At 35.7% G+C, this 16,771-nt stretch overlaps 1 protein-coding gene across 1 annotated transcript in view; it reads right to left on the bottom strand.

The window, feature by feature from the left end:
- Window positions 1-16,450, bottom strand: part of LOC120634295 (probable sodium/potassium/calcium exchanger CG1090) — a 50,295-nt gene extending 33,845 nt beyond the window's left edge. The window contains exon 1 of the mRNA XM_039904786.1: window positions 16,094-16,450. Coding sequence (XP_039760720.1) covers window positions 16,094-16,108 — 15 coding nt within the window. The 5' untranslated portion in view covers window positions 16,109-16,450. The remainder of the gene's footprint in view (window positions 1-16,093) is intronic.
- Window positions 16,451-16,771: the final 321 nt, after the last annotated feature.

The raw sequence follows: 16,771 nt of genomic DNA, 5'->3' as shown, positions 1-16,771 counted from the left end.
ACACCCAGACACTAAAAACATTCCAAACATTTTGCGGTTGTGAGAATCGAACCCACGGCCTTCGACCCAGAAAGCAGGGTCGCTGCCCACTGCGCCAATTGACCGTCAAATTGTAGTAGCACAGAGGGTGCTACTTCCCATTCTCTGTTATATTCCCCTAGTTACCTCCTAGGACACCAGTGGGAAGGGGAGGGGTGGTGACAACTGTATTTTGAAGACCACACGGCACACAAAAAAACGATAGGTATATTAAATCGATATATGCTCTCTGCAAATCCATCTGAATGATGCCTTTGAATAAAATTGTGCTTTTTCTACGAGAAAGTCGGACTCTAGAGGTAATAACACTCACTGGGTTTGATTCAGTTTCCCTGACGTCATAGCTGTATGACGTAAATAGCTACTGTTTGTAGCGTGCAAACTGTAGAGATGAATAAAGTTTTTATGCTTTAAGTTATTTGGATACATTTAGCTCAAAAACTTGTTGATATTTTACCGTTTTTAGCTTAAAGTGTAGTTTTACCACTGGCGGTGTGGTAAAATATCACAGCATTTTGTGCTAATAGAGAACTCAATCCCGGATATTATATTGAAATACCGGGATGGGATGGTTTATAGATCTCGTCTCGTTTGTTAGTAACAGTTGTTCATTCATTGTCAATTTTGTATCAAGCTGGCAGATTGCCACCCGTAGAAAACTATCGTACAAGATAATGAACCAGGAAATGGTAAAAAAAATTTAAATTTTACTAAAAAAAAAAACCTGTGCAAAAAATATTCACACAAGGCGGAAGTGTGACTTCTGAAAAGTAGCCTACGAGAGATTGAGGTGGATGTAGAGTATCAGAACTAGTGGGATAAATTTATTATTCATATTCCATGGTAACTAGAATAGGTAAAAAAAATATTTGTATAATGTTTTCTATCTCACTCTGTCCTACACATTTTTGTATTTGTGTCTCTTACCTGTCGTTTTTTCCGTTGCATCCGGTTTGAAATCACAACGATTCTAAAGAGTTTCACTTCAAAAATGAAAGTGCGCTTCGTTTTAAGTCATAGTTAAAAATAAACGTTGATACAGTAAATGCCGTGATTGGTTAAATTGAAACCTACCTCTTAGCTTATATAATTCGCCCTTAACTGCAATACCCCCTGGTGGTAAGTAATGATGCAGTCTTAGATGGTAGCGTGCTAACCTGTTACGGAGTATAGTAGTCATATCCCTAATCGGTTTCGTTTCTACGCGACATCAGAACTTACTTACTTAACTTACTCTGAACAGATTCAGAACACTAAATCGCTTAACGGCACGTCTTTTGTCGGTAGGTTGGTAACTAGCCACGGCCGAGGCCTTCCACCAGACCAGACCAGAGAAAATTCAGAAATAGAAAATTGCCCCCCCCTGCCGGGAATCGAACCCGCGACCGCCTACTTACTTAAATTCACAGCGCTCACCGTTGCGCCAGGAAGGTCGTCAAAATGATTATTAAAACACGAATGTGGCTTTATCACATGCGTGTTTTAATACCTAATTATGAACAGATGCACACAAGACTTTATCTACTCCCAAATATTAATCCTCAATAAAAGATTCTGAAACCGTCAATTTAATGCTAACATTAAAACAGCCAGCCCTCGCAACCTCGCGTAGTCGCGACGTTGTGGGAGTGAAACGCGCGTGAATAGCATTTTTTTTTTTCAAATTCACATTCTATTCTATTTTTGAAATTGATACAGATACCACGCATCGAGCGGTGAAAATATAGTTGTGATAAGTAAACTAATTTGCGCAGAAGGGATCCGAAAAAAGACCAGGAGGAGTGTTATTATGAAATTCAGTACAACATTATATCATTTCTTAAATATAGTTCAACGAGTACATAACACGATAATATTTTTGGATCTGTCGATATTTCGACCCAGTTGCATGGATCGTGTTCACGACGGGACCACGATTATCGTGGTATGTACACGTTGAACTTTATTTAAGAAATGTTGATTAACCACGATAATCTTAGTTTAGAATTTAAAACATTATATCTTCCGTTTGGTTGATATTATAGTCATTAGGACATTGAGGACATTTGAATGTTAGCACTAAGTTAACTTTTTCAGAATCTTTTACAGATGATTTAAATCATGGAATGTTATATGAATGTACCGGGTACATTTTGTTTCATACATTTCTTTGTGATAGATAGCATATTGAAGTATCATTATACTCTATTATTGTATGATATAAGTTATTTTGTACTCTAAATCCACGCATTAAAGTTCATATCAGAATATCTATGCGGAACACCAACGCCTGTGTATTATATTGTATAGAAAACTCACGCCGGATCAATACTTTAGAGGTATTTCACTCTGCACACTCTGATAATGTTTCTGATCACTTTTCAACCCACGTTATAAGTTTGACTTGTCTTGTTGTTGAAAGGTGAATTAGTCGGTAGTTTTTTTAGTAATGTTTGATGAAAATTAGTCCAGTTAATAACTTCTTTAATATGGGTAACAAATAAAACCGCTTGACTATTAGAATAATGTACAGAATATTGAAGGACAGGGTTTTTTTCAATTTTTTAATTTAATTCATATGTAAACTATGTTTTAACAGTGATATTTTGGGCACCGGATTATGCTGAAAGGGGAGCGTAACATGACCGGATTCAATTTAAGAACGTTGTAAAATAAAACCTGTCCTCAAATTTTATATGGCCGCTATACTCTCCAGGCATTTTGCAGTTTAAAAAAACTGCGGCTCCCAGCGACTCGCCTGATGTAATCTGTCCACTTCGTTGGGAGCCGAACCAAAATAATAAGTTATACTGATTAAGTCATGTTTTTAATTTTTAATTAAAAAATTTGAATACTTATACTTTTTTCTGTCGACTATATTTTACCACAGAATATAGAAGATATAGGAACCGTGTACACGACTAATATTGAAGCATTTTTTTTTCTGATTGTATGTAGCTGATTTACGCTGTTAAAATCAATCCGAGAAAAAAAAAAACAATACATGAATGCAATAATGGCTGAATGAGGGTTCTGAATGTGTATTTTACTTTAACAGCTGATAAACAGTCAGAAATATGGTCATACAATCAAATTGAGAGCCTCCTATTTTTTTAAGATAGTAAACAAAACGCATTTGTTTAAAAAATTATAAACACACAGATGATATTGACTTATCATTTTAAAATCTTACTAAGTTTGAGAAAGCTTGGGTGGATAAATCACGTCAGAACAACTAGACCGATCTGGATGAAAATTTGCACAGGGATAGAAGATAGTTCGGAATAGCACACTCATCTCAGGGAAACTATCAGCTCTCCTCGGTTTAAAAAAAACCGGAATACACGTGAACGATATCGAGGACAACAGCCAGTAATAAAATATTATCCATCATTGTACATGAAAAATAAATATTGCTTGTGATAGTGAAAATATTGCAAGGAAAACCGCTCTCTCCCTTTTATTAGCAGGATCGGATGTCGACATCTCGAGAGCTCTCCAAGTCACTCGGCATCAGGCCACAATAGCCTGCGGTCTGCGGGCTTTTAGCGTTCGGCTTGTCGGTTCGAGGACTTTGGGGAATATGATCCGATTACGTACTTAGTGTCTACAGCCTATAATAACTATTGTGATTGACGATTTTTGGCAAAAAAAGGCCACTTAATTAATGACAGTTTTACTTTAATAATCAAATGAAAATGGACCTCCAATTTTCAATAACGTGTTGGTACAATATTCTCTTTGACAAGCCATAATTAAAGCTACTTTGACATAGCAAACTACCTTAAAATTAAATGTATAATACTGTATATATAATCAGTGGAGTGCAATGGGGTTCTTACCAAGGTATGCATACAGCAGAAATATTGGATTTCCGAAACTCCCATACGAGCTATATGTAAATTTTAGGGTAGGCAGTGCTTTTGCGCATGTATGAAGTGCACGCCACTGTATATAATAATAAGATAGCAGTATATTGTACCTACGAGTTTATCCATATATATATTGATATAGTATTGTAACAACTGTATAACAATAAATATAATGATAATGGTATCAAGTGTGCTGTGAAGTAATCTCGAAATTAAACTAAATTGAGAAGTCTAACAATACGGGCATCTTTTTCCACAAAACAAAAAAAAAATGACGAGGACAGAACTACATTTAGAACTCACAATTTAGAAAACAATAACTGTTAATGACGAATATTTACGTAACTTCACACGCCTTTAAGCACATTATGGAGGCCACCAAGATTCCTCACCACGTTTTTTTTTAAATCAAAGTGATATTTAATTGCTTAAAACACTCACAACTTCGAAAAGTCAAAAGGTCAGGACAGGGTTCAAACTAGGTCCCCAGAATGTGAAGCCGAAGTCCTTACCATAGGCTATCATCGATTTTAGGTTTATTCATCAATAATTTATTCACCAGCATTTACGAACGTAAGAATTCATGACGCTGATGCATTCCTCACAAAATTTCCATAATCGTACACCGCCTCGCTTAAGAGGTTCGTGTTTAATTTTCCCGACACTATCCATAACCGCATCACTTAGCTTCAAATCTGCAGAATCTGACCAAGAATTAATAGGGAGCTTTACGGTTGAGTGCTCGTCTAGTAATGAATGGAATACTCGAGCTTCATTTAAACGGCTTTATCAGCAAACATATTTTACGCGTCACGATTTCCCCGAGACGCGGCCTTGTTTTTCCATGTCATTAAAATCTTAATAACGCATGACGTGGATTATGAATTTTATTTGTACATGCAAAAACATTTAATAAGTACGTAAAATATCTTTGGATTATGCTAAGGATAAGGATTATGTGAAGTTTAATCGTGAAGTCTTCCGCAACTGAATTTGGCGTGATTACTTATGACTCTTTGGTCGCTAACTATAGGCCTGATTAGAAGGCTCAAAATACTTTATAAGTAATGGAAAGATGAAGGTAAGGTAGGTTAAAATTATGTAAAGTATCTACATAATTTTAATAATGAATTAAGATATCCGCAGGAGAACTGGAGATATAGCTCAGCTAGTTGCACAGTTAAAATGGTTACAGCAGTGCATATGTCGGAGAATCGATAGGCACTACTAACAACGGTACCCTTTGATACACATATTTTACTTTGGTAGATTTAGATTTAACTTTGAATACCTATGCTTAAAGAGTGTATCAAAACAAATTAATTTCATCGAGGTTACTACACCATTGATGAATTTCTTAGTGACTGGGTTGCTTGAAAGCAAGCCGCTCCGCTTTATTCAAACACAATATAGAAGAATGATTGTTAAATTGTAAACTTATGATGGAAAAGAGTAACTACTGAGTTCCTTGCCAGCTTCTTCTCGGTAAAATCTGCCGTCCGAACCGGTGGTGAAGTTACTACAAACAGACATACTTGACGTTTCCAAAGACCTACTTGAAATAAATGAATTTAGAATTTGTAGTTCTTTATTTATATTATGATAATTACAGAATGTAAATACAAGACTAATATATATGCGAGGCTTGATGGCATAAGAGAGCGTTCCGCCATTTGCCGTGACGGCAATAGAGTATACGAACACATGAAAATGCAGAGTTGTTTACAAAACGTTTTATACATCATTTTACATAAAAAAATAGTAGGCTTTTACATTACCGATTTATTTACGTGTGTAGATTCTTACAAAGAAGATATCAACAAGAGAAACGAAGTTAAACATAATAGAATGAGACGTTGAACATGAAACATTGTAATTTAGATGTTACAGCGGCGCTACGTGTTTGAAGTCTTGATGAGATGAGACAATTTATTTTTCTTTATTTGTTAGAAATTGCTTTTGCTTTCCACTTTAAGCTTTAGCCTTAAGAAAGTCACGATTGACAAAGAGGAAAAAATTTCCTGTCTACAATTCAAGGAGAATTAGGTTTTTCTCGGCCTTTGCAGTAAATGACTTTATATAGTTTTATAAACTTTTTATTTTTAGCAGTTCTATTTTTAAAGTGAAACTTCTTTAATATAGCTAAAGCTGTTCCGTTTGATATTTACCGGGGACTACATTTTCCCTCATCGTGATTCTATTCGAGGGTCTTAAAGCGATTAAGTAAATATTATTTTACTATCTTAACATTGTTGTATTTTTAGCATCAAAAAAGCTTTTTTTTTTCTTTATTAGAGGTTCCTTATGTAATCATCTGCCTACAGCTTCAATTTAGTTTACGGTATCAAATCTTATACGCTATTCTACACAATTTACTTCTACCCACCGCGGCACGTTGCACGCTTGCCCCATTACTTTTTTGCTACTACTTAACGGAAACTTTCCTCAAAAATTTGTCGTAAATCGTATAAAAAAAACATCATTTTAGCGTGTTCAAATAAAAAAATATATTTTTAGTAAGACTTGTTTTTATCGTAGTTTTTTCTCCAGGGACACTAGGATATCATGAAGTTACATTACTATTGTCTTATATGAGTTAAAGAGGTAAACTGGACGGACTGAACGGATGGCCTCCCATGCTAAGAGGAAAAACATCGTATACTAAAAGCATAGTTTTTTGAGTGTAAGCGGCGCTGTGCGGTTAAATTAAATCAATTGCTGTCATGAAGAAAAAAAAAGTACTCGAACCGATAAGAAACAACAGAACAGAAAAGAATTTGATAAGTTGCTGTTACCAGTTATGTAAATAGGTACCTAAATTAATATTATTATTTTTTATCAATGGTGCAGTAAACTTTTTATTTCGAATATTTCTAAGTTACTGTCAGTATGATAGATTAAAAGGGTCTGTTGTTGTGTTATCTGGCGATAAAAAAATAACTGTGTAGTGGCAATAGGCTCGGCACATAGCTCGGAGAACCGATGGGCGCTGGGGTCAATGTTTTGGTCGACTCCCAACGAGGTGGACAGACGAAATCAAACGAGTCGCGGGGAGCCGCTGGATACATGCGGTCCAGAATCGTGGAGTTTGTACGCCATACAAAAGACCTATGTCCAACGGTGGACGTCATTCGGTTGAAATGATGGTGGCTGTCAGTATTTTTTTTTTTTTTTTTTTTTTTTAAGTATATTGACAAGTGCATGACTGCAATCACACCTGATGGTAAATGATGATGCAGCCTAAGATGAAGCGCGCTTGCCTAGAAGATGCCTATTCACTCTTGATTTGAAGGTACCCAGATTATAGGCATCAGGGAAGACGGAAGATGGGAGGGCATTCCAGGCCTTTGCGGTGCGGATCAGAAAGGAAGAAGCAAAACGCTTCGTACGTGTTGATGGTATTTCAACAACGTAACGGTGCAGATTCTTTCGGTGCCTCGCAGTTCGATGGTAGAAAGGAGATGGTTTGACCAAATCAATGGTATTATAGATTAAAAGGTCTGGCGATAAAACATTAACTAAAATTTAAAATGATTCTCGTCAAAATTCTTAGCCCAAATGTGACTGGAGCCAGAGAGTTTTAGAGCATAACATATATACGATAATTAGGAAGAAAAAATAACAGCTTAGTCCGAACTGGGATTGTAGACAAAGGGTTTCGTGCCAAGGATTTTGACCGATGTTTTTTGACCGATTACTATGTGTTTTTAAGATCGGTCAAAAAACTCGTTCCTTGACCCTTCTTTAAATTACAACTTTATTCTTATTTTTATGCATTGTTATTTTCAGTGAAAATTTCAACTCTTTACTACAAGTTAGTTGACTGTAATCTAATCTGCTGATAAGTTATGATCGCCGTTAGGAGTACGTAACCTATATCCCTAAACGGTTTCTACGTGACATCGTACCGGAACGCTAAATCGCTTAGCTCGCGTCTTTATCGGTAGGATTTTAACTAGACACGGTCAAGCCTCCCACCAGACCAGAACAGAGAAAATTCACTGAACCCGGAACTTCCCACTTAAAACCAGACTGCAAACCACTCGAGACCCCTATGACTAGGACGTATGGAAAGACAAACTGTCAGTGTACGCTAAGTAATAGGCACTGTTCAGGTTCGGAAACCTAAAAAAACATACTTAATTTTTTTAACGATGAATGAACTGATGAATCCTGTTTTATTCCTTTAGGAGTGATACATACACACACATAACACACGAATTTGGATCAGAGTAGGCATAAAGAAGTAAAATGGTATAAAATAGCACAATCCTCCTCCGATGCCAGTTATATTCTCTACTTTACAGATATCTACTTATATATATTACTAGCGGACCCCAGCGCCATCTGTCGGGCTGATTTGTGAATCTAAACCATCCAGGGTGCCACCCAAACGCATACCGAAAAATTCATTCAAATCGGTCCGACCGTTTAGGAGTTCAGTGACATACACACGCACACAAGAAATATATGTATATACTAGCGGACCCCAGCGCCATCTGTCGGGCTAATTTGTGAATCTAAACCATCCAGAGTGCCACACAAACGTATACCAAAAAATTCATTCAAATCGGTCCAGCCGCATAGGAGGAGTTCAGTGACATACACACGCACACAAGAAATATATATATAAAGATATATAAATTTATAATATATATATATATATATATTATGTAAATTTTATATTTTATATTTATATATTACGTATATTTATTTAAATTATTTATGTATTTGTATCTTTACATTTTGGTATTTATGTATCAACACTCTTGGCACTATCCCGTTCTCCTGCTGTAAGTCCTATCTACAAAGGTTGCCTGCAAAAGATTGCTAGCAGCAATAAGGCCGCCTTTGCATGTCTACATTGTGAACTGTATACTTACTCCTTACTGTTTCTTTTCCTGTATGTTATACGTGTTTCTTCTTCTTCATCTTATATTTAAATGTTAGGGTAGACAGAGCTTTTGTGCATGTATGAAGTGCACGCCACTGCTACACGCACACGCCTAACAGTGTACTTAGTGCGATGAGATGTTCGATCCAATCGTGAAAGTGCTCCTTGTGTTGTGAATAGAATAGATCGCGTTTTGACAAGCCAGCCGTATTATTGAGGAGTCCTTGTACTAATAATATTTCGGTTGGATTTATTCGAATAACATTTTTTTATCAGCTTTACTTTCGTTGGGCCGAGTTCCAATCCCAGCATGCACCTCTAACTTTTCTAAGTTATGTTGCTTAAAACGTTCTAATAATTATAATATTTGACAACCGATTGGCGCAGTGGGCAGTGACCCTGCTTTTTGAGTCCAAGGCCGTGGGGTCGATTCCCACAGCTGGTCAATATTTATGTGATGAACATGAATGTTTTTCAGCGTCTGGGTGTTTATCTATATATTATAAGTATTTATGTATATTATTCATAAAAAATATTCATCAGTTATCTTAGTACCCATAAGACAAGCTACGCTTACTTTGGGACTAGATGGCACTGTGTGTATTGTCGTAGTATATTTATTTATTTTAATATATCACTAAGAGTTCTCCATAATGTTATTAAAGGAGTGTGGAGTTCACCGATCCGCACTGGGTCAGCGTGGTGAACTACGGCCTTAACCCCTTCTCATTGTGGGAGGAGACCCGTGCCCTGTAGTGGGCCGGTAATGGGTTGATATGATGATGATGAAACTGTGTGATGAATCTGTGTGGTACATCTGGGGATATAGCGTTATGGTAAAGTTTACATTATCGACGACGACCTTACTAATTTAGACAAAAATTCGACAACCGCCCTTACGCAACGGTGAGCACTGTGAATTTAAATAGGAGATCCCGGGTTCGGTTCCTGGCAGGGGCAGTTTGGGAATTTATAATTTCCGAATTTTCTCTGGTCTGGTCTGGTGGGAGGCTTTGGCCGTGGCTAGTTACCACCCTACCGACAAAGACGTGCCGCTAAGCGATTCAGTTCCGGTGCGATTTTGCGTAGAAACGGATTAGGGGTATGACTACTATACTCCCAAAGTGGTTCGCCCGCTACTATCTTAGACTGCAACATCACTTACTACCAGGTGAGATTGCAGTCAAGGGCTGACTTTTACTGGAATAAAAACGTCTAAAAGAAAATCTCAATACAGAATCTTACCAGGACCTTATGAGTTTAACAAAACAGTTTTTCCTTAGGAAAATCCCGCGTAGCCAAGGAAAAAGACTAACAACTGTAAACTGATATCCGTATTAGGTTTAATTAAAAACTGTGTGGACAATCAACGCTTTGACATTTAAAGCCCAACGTTGAGTCTTAAAATGTATAAAACTACGTTTTTTTTTAAATCCTATTTATTTAAAGGGGTTTTGTCACAACGTGTTATGTAACCTCAATGGAATCTAAAAATAAAAAAAAGAAACTATTACTAGTTTAATCGCCGCTTCAACGCTAATAGAACAAGTTTATAAAGCATTCTTGCCTTTAGGAAAATAATAATAACAAACTAAAATTAATATTTACAATAAATATAAGCCGTCTAACTGTTCACTTATACAACAGAAGTCCTAACACAGTCCTATATTAATTACATTAAAATTTTCTCCTAAAACTAAATCCAACCTCGCGGCCTCGCACCGTGTACCACACTCCGCTATTATATGATGCACGTCCTTTACATTGCATTTGTAACAATTAGGTGATGGGACCTTGCCCATTAGTGGAATATGTCACTTTTGCATTTTAAATAAAACTACGTTGGTTTCGTAAACGAGATAGCCACGGAGAGCTTACGAACTGAAGTACTCGTATGGTATAACCACAAAGTATAACTATACATCCGTGTTATACCCGCGATATGGTAAGCTTTACGTTATCAAACGACCTAAATACGGATTTCCGAATTAGGTTTACATATAAACTAAGTACCAGTGTATATCTATGTTTACGTATCTCGGAAATGAGGTCGCCAGCTCAGTAAATATGAGGGCGACTTTGTGGCGAGATTTTACGCCATGTTTAATGTGAAGCTTATACAGATAATAAATATCTGTTGAAGCTTCTTTTAGTGACGTCAACAGATATCATATGTGATTTTTTTCTAATGCAACAATAGAGTACCTACATTTCCTTTGAGTCTTAAATGTTTTTTAATGTTTGTTTTCAGTCCTTATTGTAGATTTTTATGTAAATATATTGTAAGTAATAAAATTAAAGAATAATGTATAAAAAATATCCGTGTTAGATATATATGCATGTGTTGTCTGTGCTGCCTTAGGTTAAAGAACTAACTAGCTAATCACAACTATTTCTTGGTACATATTTAACTTTTCATTAGTTTCACCGATCAATCTCCTTCGTGCCTTCTTCATCTACAAGACATTGGCGAAGTACCTTGTGCCCAGTTGGCACAGACAAAAGCCATAAACAAGAATTGAATTGAATTGAGTATCTACATTGTTAATGAATGAATCTATAGGTATAACTACTTTAATGGAACACCACCCAAAAAATACTAAAAAAAAGGCTGCTATATCAAATGTTATCATCATCGTCCACTCATCACGGCTCACTTCAGGACACGAGTCTCACTCTCAGAAAGGCAGGGGTTCTGGCCGTAGTCTACCTACCACAGTCTTAACAGTTCGGATAACTCTCAGGCAAGCAGGTTTCCTCACGATGTTTTCCTTCACCGTTAAAGCAAATGATATTTAACTGCTTTAATTAAAAACGCACTTAGCAGCCAAAAGTGACAGGTCGGGGATCGATCTCGGTCTCCTCTTAAGCGTTTTTATTTTAATTGGAAATAATTATTGACTTTCACAATATTGATATCATATTTATCTACATATGCTGATTATTACTTTAAAATGGAAAATTATATTAATATTACGGTATTGTTTTAATTTGCATGCCATAGAATGGTAGATTGTAGCACGGAACATGTTATCTTAAATTATAGTTTTTTAAATAACGCAAGTAAAGATTTGTATTGAATTTAAATTTGATACATACACAAACAGTTGGAAAATCCAAAAGTGCACGCCTCATAATCTCATTCATAACAATAAAATTGAGATTATTTGTAAATAATAATTAAACTACATCTACCGTGAAAAGTAATAGGCTTCTATTCCTCCAAATACTGAAGCCTATAAAAACCAACTCGATAAGTGAAGTATTTCGCTCGTTATCATGACAACAAGATACGGGATCCGCACATACAGACACACGGACGTCCAAGACAGAACTTTTTAAACAATTTTTTAATTAGTTTAAATAATAAAAAGAGATTTAAAAATATCATGTGTGTTACAAATAGTGTTTTTTCTCTACATTTGTCTATTTATATTCACTTATAAAAGCAATAAAGAATAAAAAGAGTAAAAAGTGTCATTTTAATTTGGAGAATAACTCGGTGTGCGTAAACTGACAGTAATACCCACCTCAACGCTTCGCTTGGCGTGCAATAGTGTTAAAAAAATCTAAATAATCAGTTGTCTACTTAAAGTTTATTTTTTATTGTATCCCATATTTAAAAAAAGGAACTAAGAAAAATTTACTTACTTTTAATTTTATTGAATCATATAAAGGGAAAAACCTACAATCAGAAATACGACCAAAAATAACATATCTTTTTTTACTGTAAAAAAACTACCTAGACTTAATAATTTAAGTTCTTTTAATAATTTCCTTAAGATTATCATAAGTGTTAAAAATCTGTAGCTTGTTAAAGTCGTTGTAACACACACAAAAGAATAAATAGGAATAATGACACCCTTGAAATCGATTGAATAAATTTGACGTTCAATACGAGTGGATCTCAACGATTCAAAAGTGCATATAAAAAGAGAGAAGGCGCTTGAATAAATCTCATTTTCAGGCTGCGTTTGAAGCCTTCTTTTGTAATCCTGTCGTCGTAAAAGGCTTTTGATAACAATCACGTGGCTGTAGATGGAATTTTCAATTGACTTTAAGTAAGATTGAGTTGACTTGTATTAGGTTTATATTTTTGTGATTGAACAATATCAGATGTTGGTTTGTCACGGTTTATAAGCTTTAATTTCGAAGGATAAACGCGATTCAGGTGTGGTTTTTGATGCTCCACACCTAAAAAGAATGAAACTTTTTTTTGAACTCATATGTTAAGTGATTACCGCCGCACATGAACGTCTACAGCACCAGAACAGTCACCAGTCCATTCAATAAATAAATATACTACGACAATACACACATCGCCATCTAGTCCCAAAGTAAGCGTAGCTTGTGTTAAGGGTACTAAGATAACTGATGAATAATTTTATGAAAAATATACACGTAGGTATATTATTCATAAAATTATTCATCAGTTATGTTATAATACTTATAATATATAGATAAAGACACAGACATTGAAAAACATTTAAGTGCATCACACAAACATTTGTGCTGTTGTGGGAATCGAGGGAGCCTAGGACTCAGAAAGCAGGGTCGCAGCCCACTGCGCTAATCGGCCGTCTATTGCAGTATTTTAAGCAATGGTTTTTAAATAAGTTGTGTACCTGCCCTTTGAATTAGTTTGCTCTATCTTGTAGTTTTCAGGGGTAATTTAGATTAAGTAGACAAAAGATTCTACAAAATCGAAATAATCTATTTTTTTTTTGCTAGCTGTTCCGCTTTTTTCGTCCGCGTTTTGTTTACGGTTTTCTTGTGATTAAAGGTAGCCTATATTACTCTCCGTTATTTCACTAATACAATGTCAATTGCTAGCTAAGTTAGGTTATGAAGGAAGGACAAATCAACAAACAAAGAAACACTCTTTATCTAATATTATAGTTTGGATTTTGTCAAGTTCAAGGAATAGTAATGCAGAGCATTATGAGTTTAAGCACGATGGCTGATGTTCTATCAAATATGTATCCAGCAATGTGATGTCAATAGACAGACGTCCTACCTGGCACTTGGGTGTGTGCTGTCTTATAAGTGGTTCCGGTTTAATTACCGGCAGGAGCAATTATTTTCTTTGCTACTCTGGTGCTCTGGTGGGAGCTCAACAAAAATACTGCTAAGCGTTAAGCACGATACCGCGTAGAATCCGATAAGGAGTTTGGGTTTCCTATGACTACCATCCCACCAGATGAGCCTGCCGTCAAGAGCTAACAGGTAGAAAAATGAAAAAAAAATTGTGACGAAAATTTTTCAACCTTTCACTACCCACTTTTTCACTTTTCACTTTTCACTTCAGGTTTAGTGTTTGATTATCGAAAAAAAATCCATCCTTAGACTATTAACGTCCCACTTGTGGGCAAAAGACTTCTTTTACATAGGAGAGAGGGAATTTATATTGGCCTGTAGAAGGCACTTTTGAATTTGAAGCTTGCATCCAAGTTTAAGAGTTGTCCAACTCAGTGAATCCACGCGTTTTAGTTACATAGTGAGTCAACAAGTTTTTTAACTTCAACTGTATGTGTATTTGAATAAATGAAATGCCACGATTTCGCTCCTAATTAGAGAATTTGTAAATACTCATTAAAGTTCAAAGCGAGAATTCATGAACCGTATCTGAATACGTATTCCTTTTTGTCAGTTCGCATTGAATTTCTATATTTAAATGACGCATAAATTGATACTCATATTGGTATGAAAATATCTTGAACACTTCAATGGTGCTTAAATGGGATGCTTTTCATCATTAGGGTAGTATTACGTTCTGTACACATGACAATAATTTTTTTTTTTGGTATTTATATTCGAACAGTATATATTAACATTTGGTATGTTTATGGTTTATTAGAGCTTCTACTGCTACTAACTGAAATAGTGGCTGGTTTTATCGGTACGAAACTGAACTTTACCTATCAACTGTACCACGGAAAGCTCGTTAATTATAACAGCAACTTAAGAGTTGGAGTTTATTACCAAGACCCACTATCAATTGTCCGACCAGTGTAGTGATTACAAAGGATACACTCCTCTATCTATCTTAGAAAGATATAGATACTCTTTATAACGATTTTATAGCTTTATTACGATTCCTTCCGTACTGCAAAGGAGTTAGTACTGCAGTAGAAAACTAGGATAGTTTTTTTTGCGAAACTCGATTTTTAACTATGATCCTAAGGCATTCGTACAAATGTTGTGCTGTGTAGCTTGTAAATTATATGCATGTGGAATTTTAATGTGGGAATGTTAGAATTAAATGTATATGTCTAAACATATTGTAAGTATTAATAATATAAAATGTTATTAGTGAAAACGGCGAAAAGTTTCACCATTTGCTTTTTTCCTGTTACAGGAAAAGGTCAAGGTTTAACATTAATGGCGGATACGGTCACAATATAAAGGCTCAGGGTCGAAAATACGAATGGGTGACGCAATAGCTAACAGAGACTCAATCAAACTAATTAACAGTACCATTTTAACCCATTCCAGTAAAAACAGTACTTGTATTGAGATGTTTTGTTCACATTTTTTATTTGTCGTAATATCAACTGCAGCGAAAATTGCTACCACATGTCCGAAGGTAACTAGGTTCTTCACTAACATCCACTTCAACTAGATCGTACCTCCAGGTTTTGCGTTCATACTCCACCTTGCTCAATTCTGTCTGTCTGTCTGGCCTCAAGATCTCTCATAATATTTGGCGACTAAGAGTTTATCCAGGATTATCCAGCAGTACAAACGAATCAGCATGAGGTTTTATAAAAACGGATCTTGGTTTTTCGTGACGAAAATATGTTTCTTTGCCACTGCTTAGTAAATCATTAATATTAGAACTGCCCTGCTGTCTTTTCTAACCAAATCTTGTATCTTATCGAATATATAATATATGTAATTAATATCTTTGGGATTAATAAAGAAAAGGGGACACCCCTTTTCCGTTTACTCTTTAACCGTTTATTTTATGAACGACAGGTTTGCAATTAGTCAACTCAAGTTTTTTTAGAACAAAAGACTGAACGAGAATTATAATCCAAGAGAGTATCATCAGATTAGTTTAATACGATATACTATGACGTAGTAAATATTAAACGAATACCATTGCAATAGACAAAAGAAAGTTATGTGTGATAAAGAAATAACAACGAAAAATATCTATATTCATTTTCTTTTTGTTTTGTTATTTGGTAAAAGGGGAGGTTTAAATATTAATAACACAAAAAAAAATATTGAAAAACCTGAAAGTGAAATAGTAAAAAGTATCACATATTAATTTGCAACAGTTTCAATAAAAACTCGCACTCACCGAAGGCTGCATCATGGCTGGCTGCCGGCCAGCTGTTTTCAACCCTAGGTCGCTATTTACGCCCAGCTATCGATTTTCCCCGGAACCGTTACGTAACTTACACACACCGATGGTTTGGCGCCCCTGACGTCGCCGGTTTTCATAAGATCTTGCACATTTCGATATTTGTCAAAGCCTATTACTATTTTAAGCGAATCTATTAAAGAAGACGCGAAAATGTTCTAAGAATTTAGGAAATACTGAAGCTTCACGCTAAGTGGAAGGCCAAAATTGACTGGGTAGATTTTTATGCACAATTGACGGGAATCACGGGAAATGCCTTAACATTAAATGTCCCTAAACACAACCGTGCTCAGTGGCGCCACGGTGCCGACTGACGGTGGAAAACGGGCGACTGCGCGGCTTTTCACGTCCACATTTGAAACACCTCCATTCGATTATGAAGTTTATTTCAATTACATACAGTGTAATTTCAATTAAAATAACATATCGGTCAGTAACAATTTTCCGCTGCAGTGGCATTAAACCTTAAGCGTTTAACACAAGACACATACTTGTTTAAAAGATTACGTGTAATAATATTGTAGTATTGGATGCCACCATTGTCCTAGAATTGACGGAACAGACATGTTGGCGTCGGCATACTTGTCAAGTATAGAGATTAATCGTGTGCCCTTT

Source organism: Pararge aegeria, chromosome 23 (assembly GCF_905163445.1).
Source record: "Pararge aegeria chromosome 23, ilParAegt1.1, whole genome shotgun sequence".
Taxonomy (NCBI): Eukaryota; Metazoa; Arthropoda; class Insecta; order Lepidoptera; family Nymphalidae; genus Pararge; species Pararge aegeria.
Note: the sequence above shows the minus strand (reverse complement) of the source record. Positions and strands in the feature narration are given on the sequence as shown.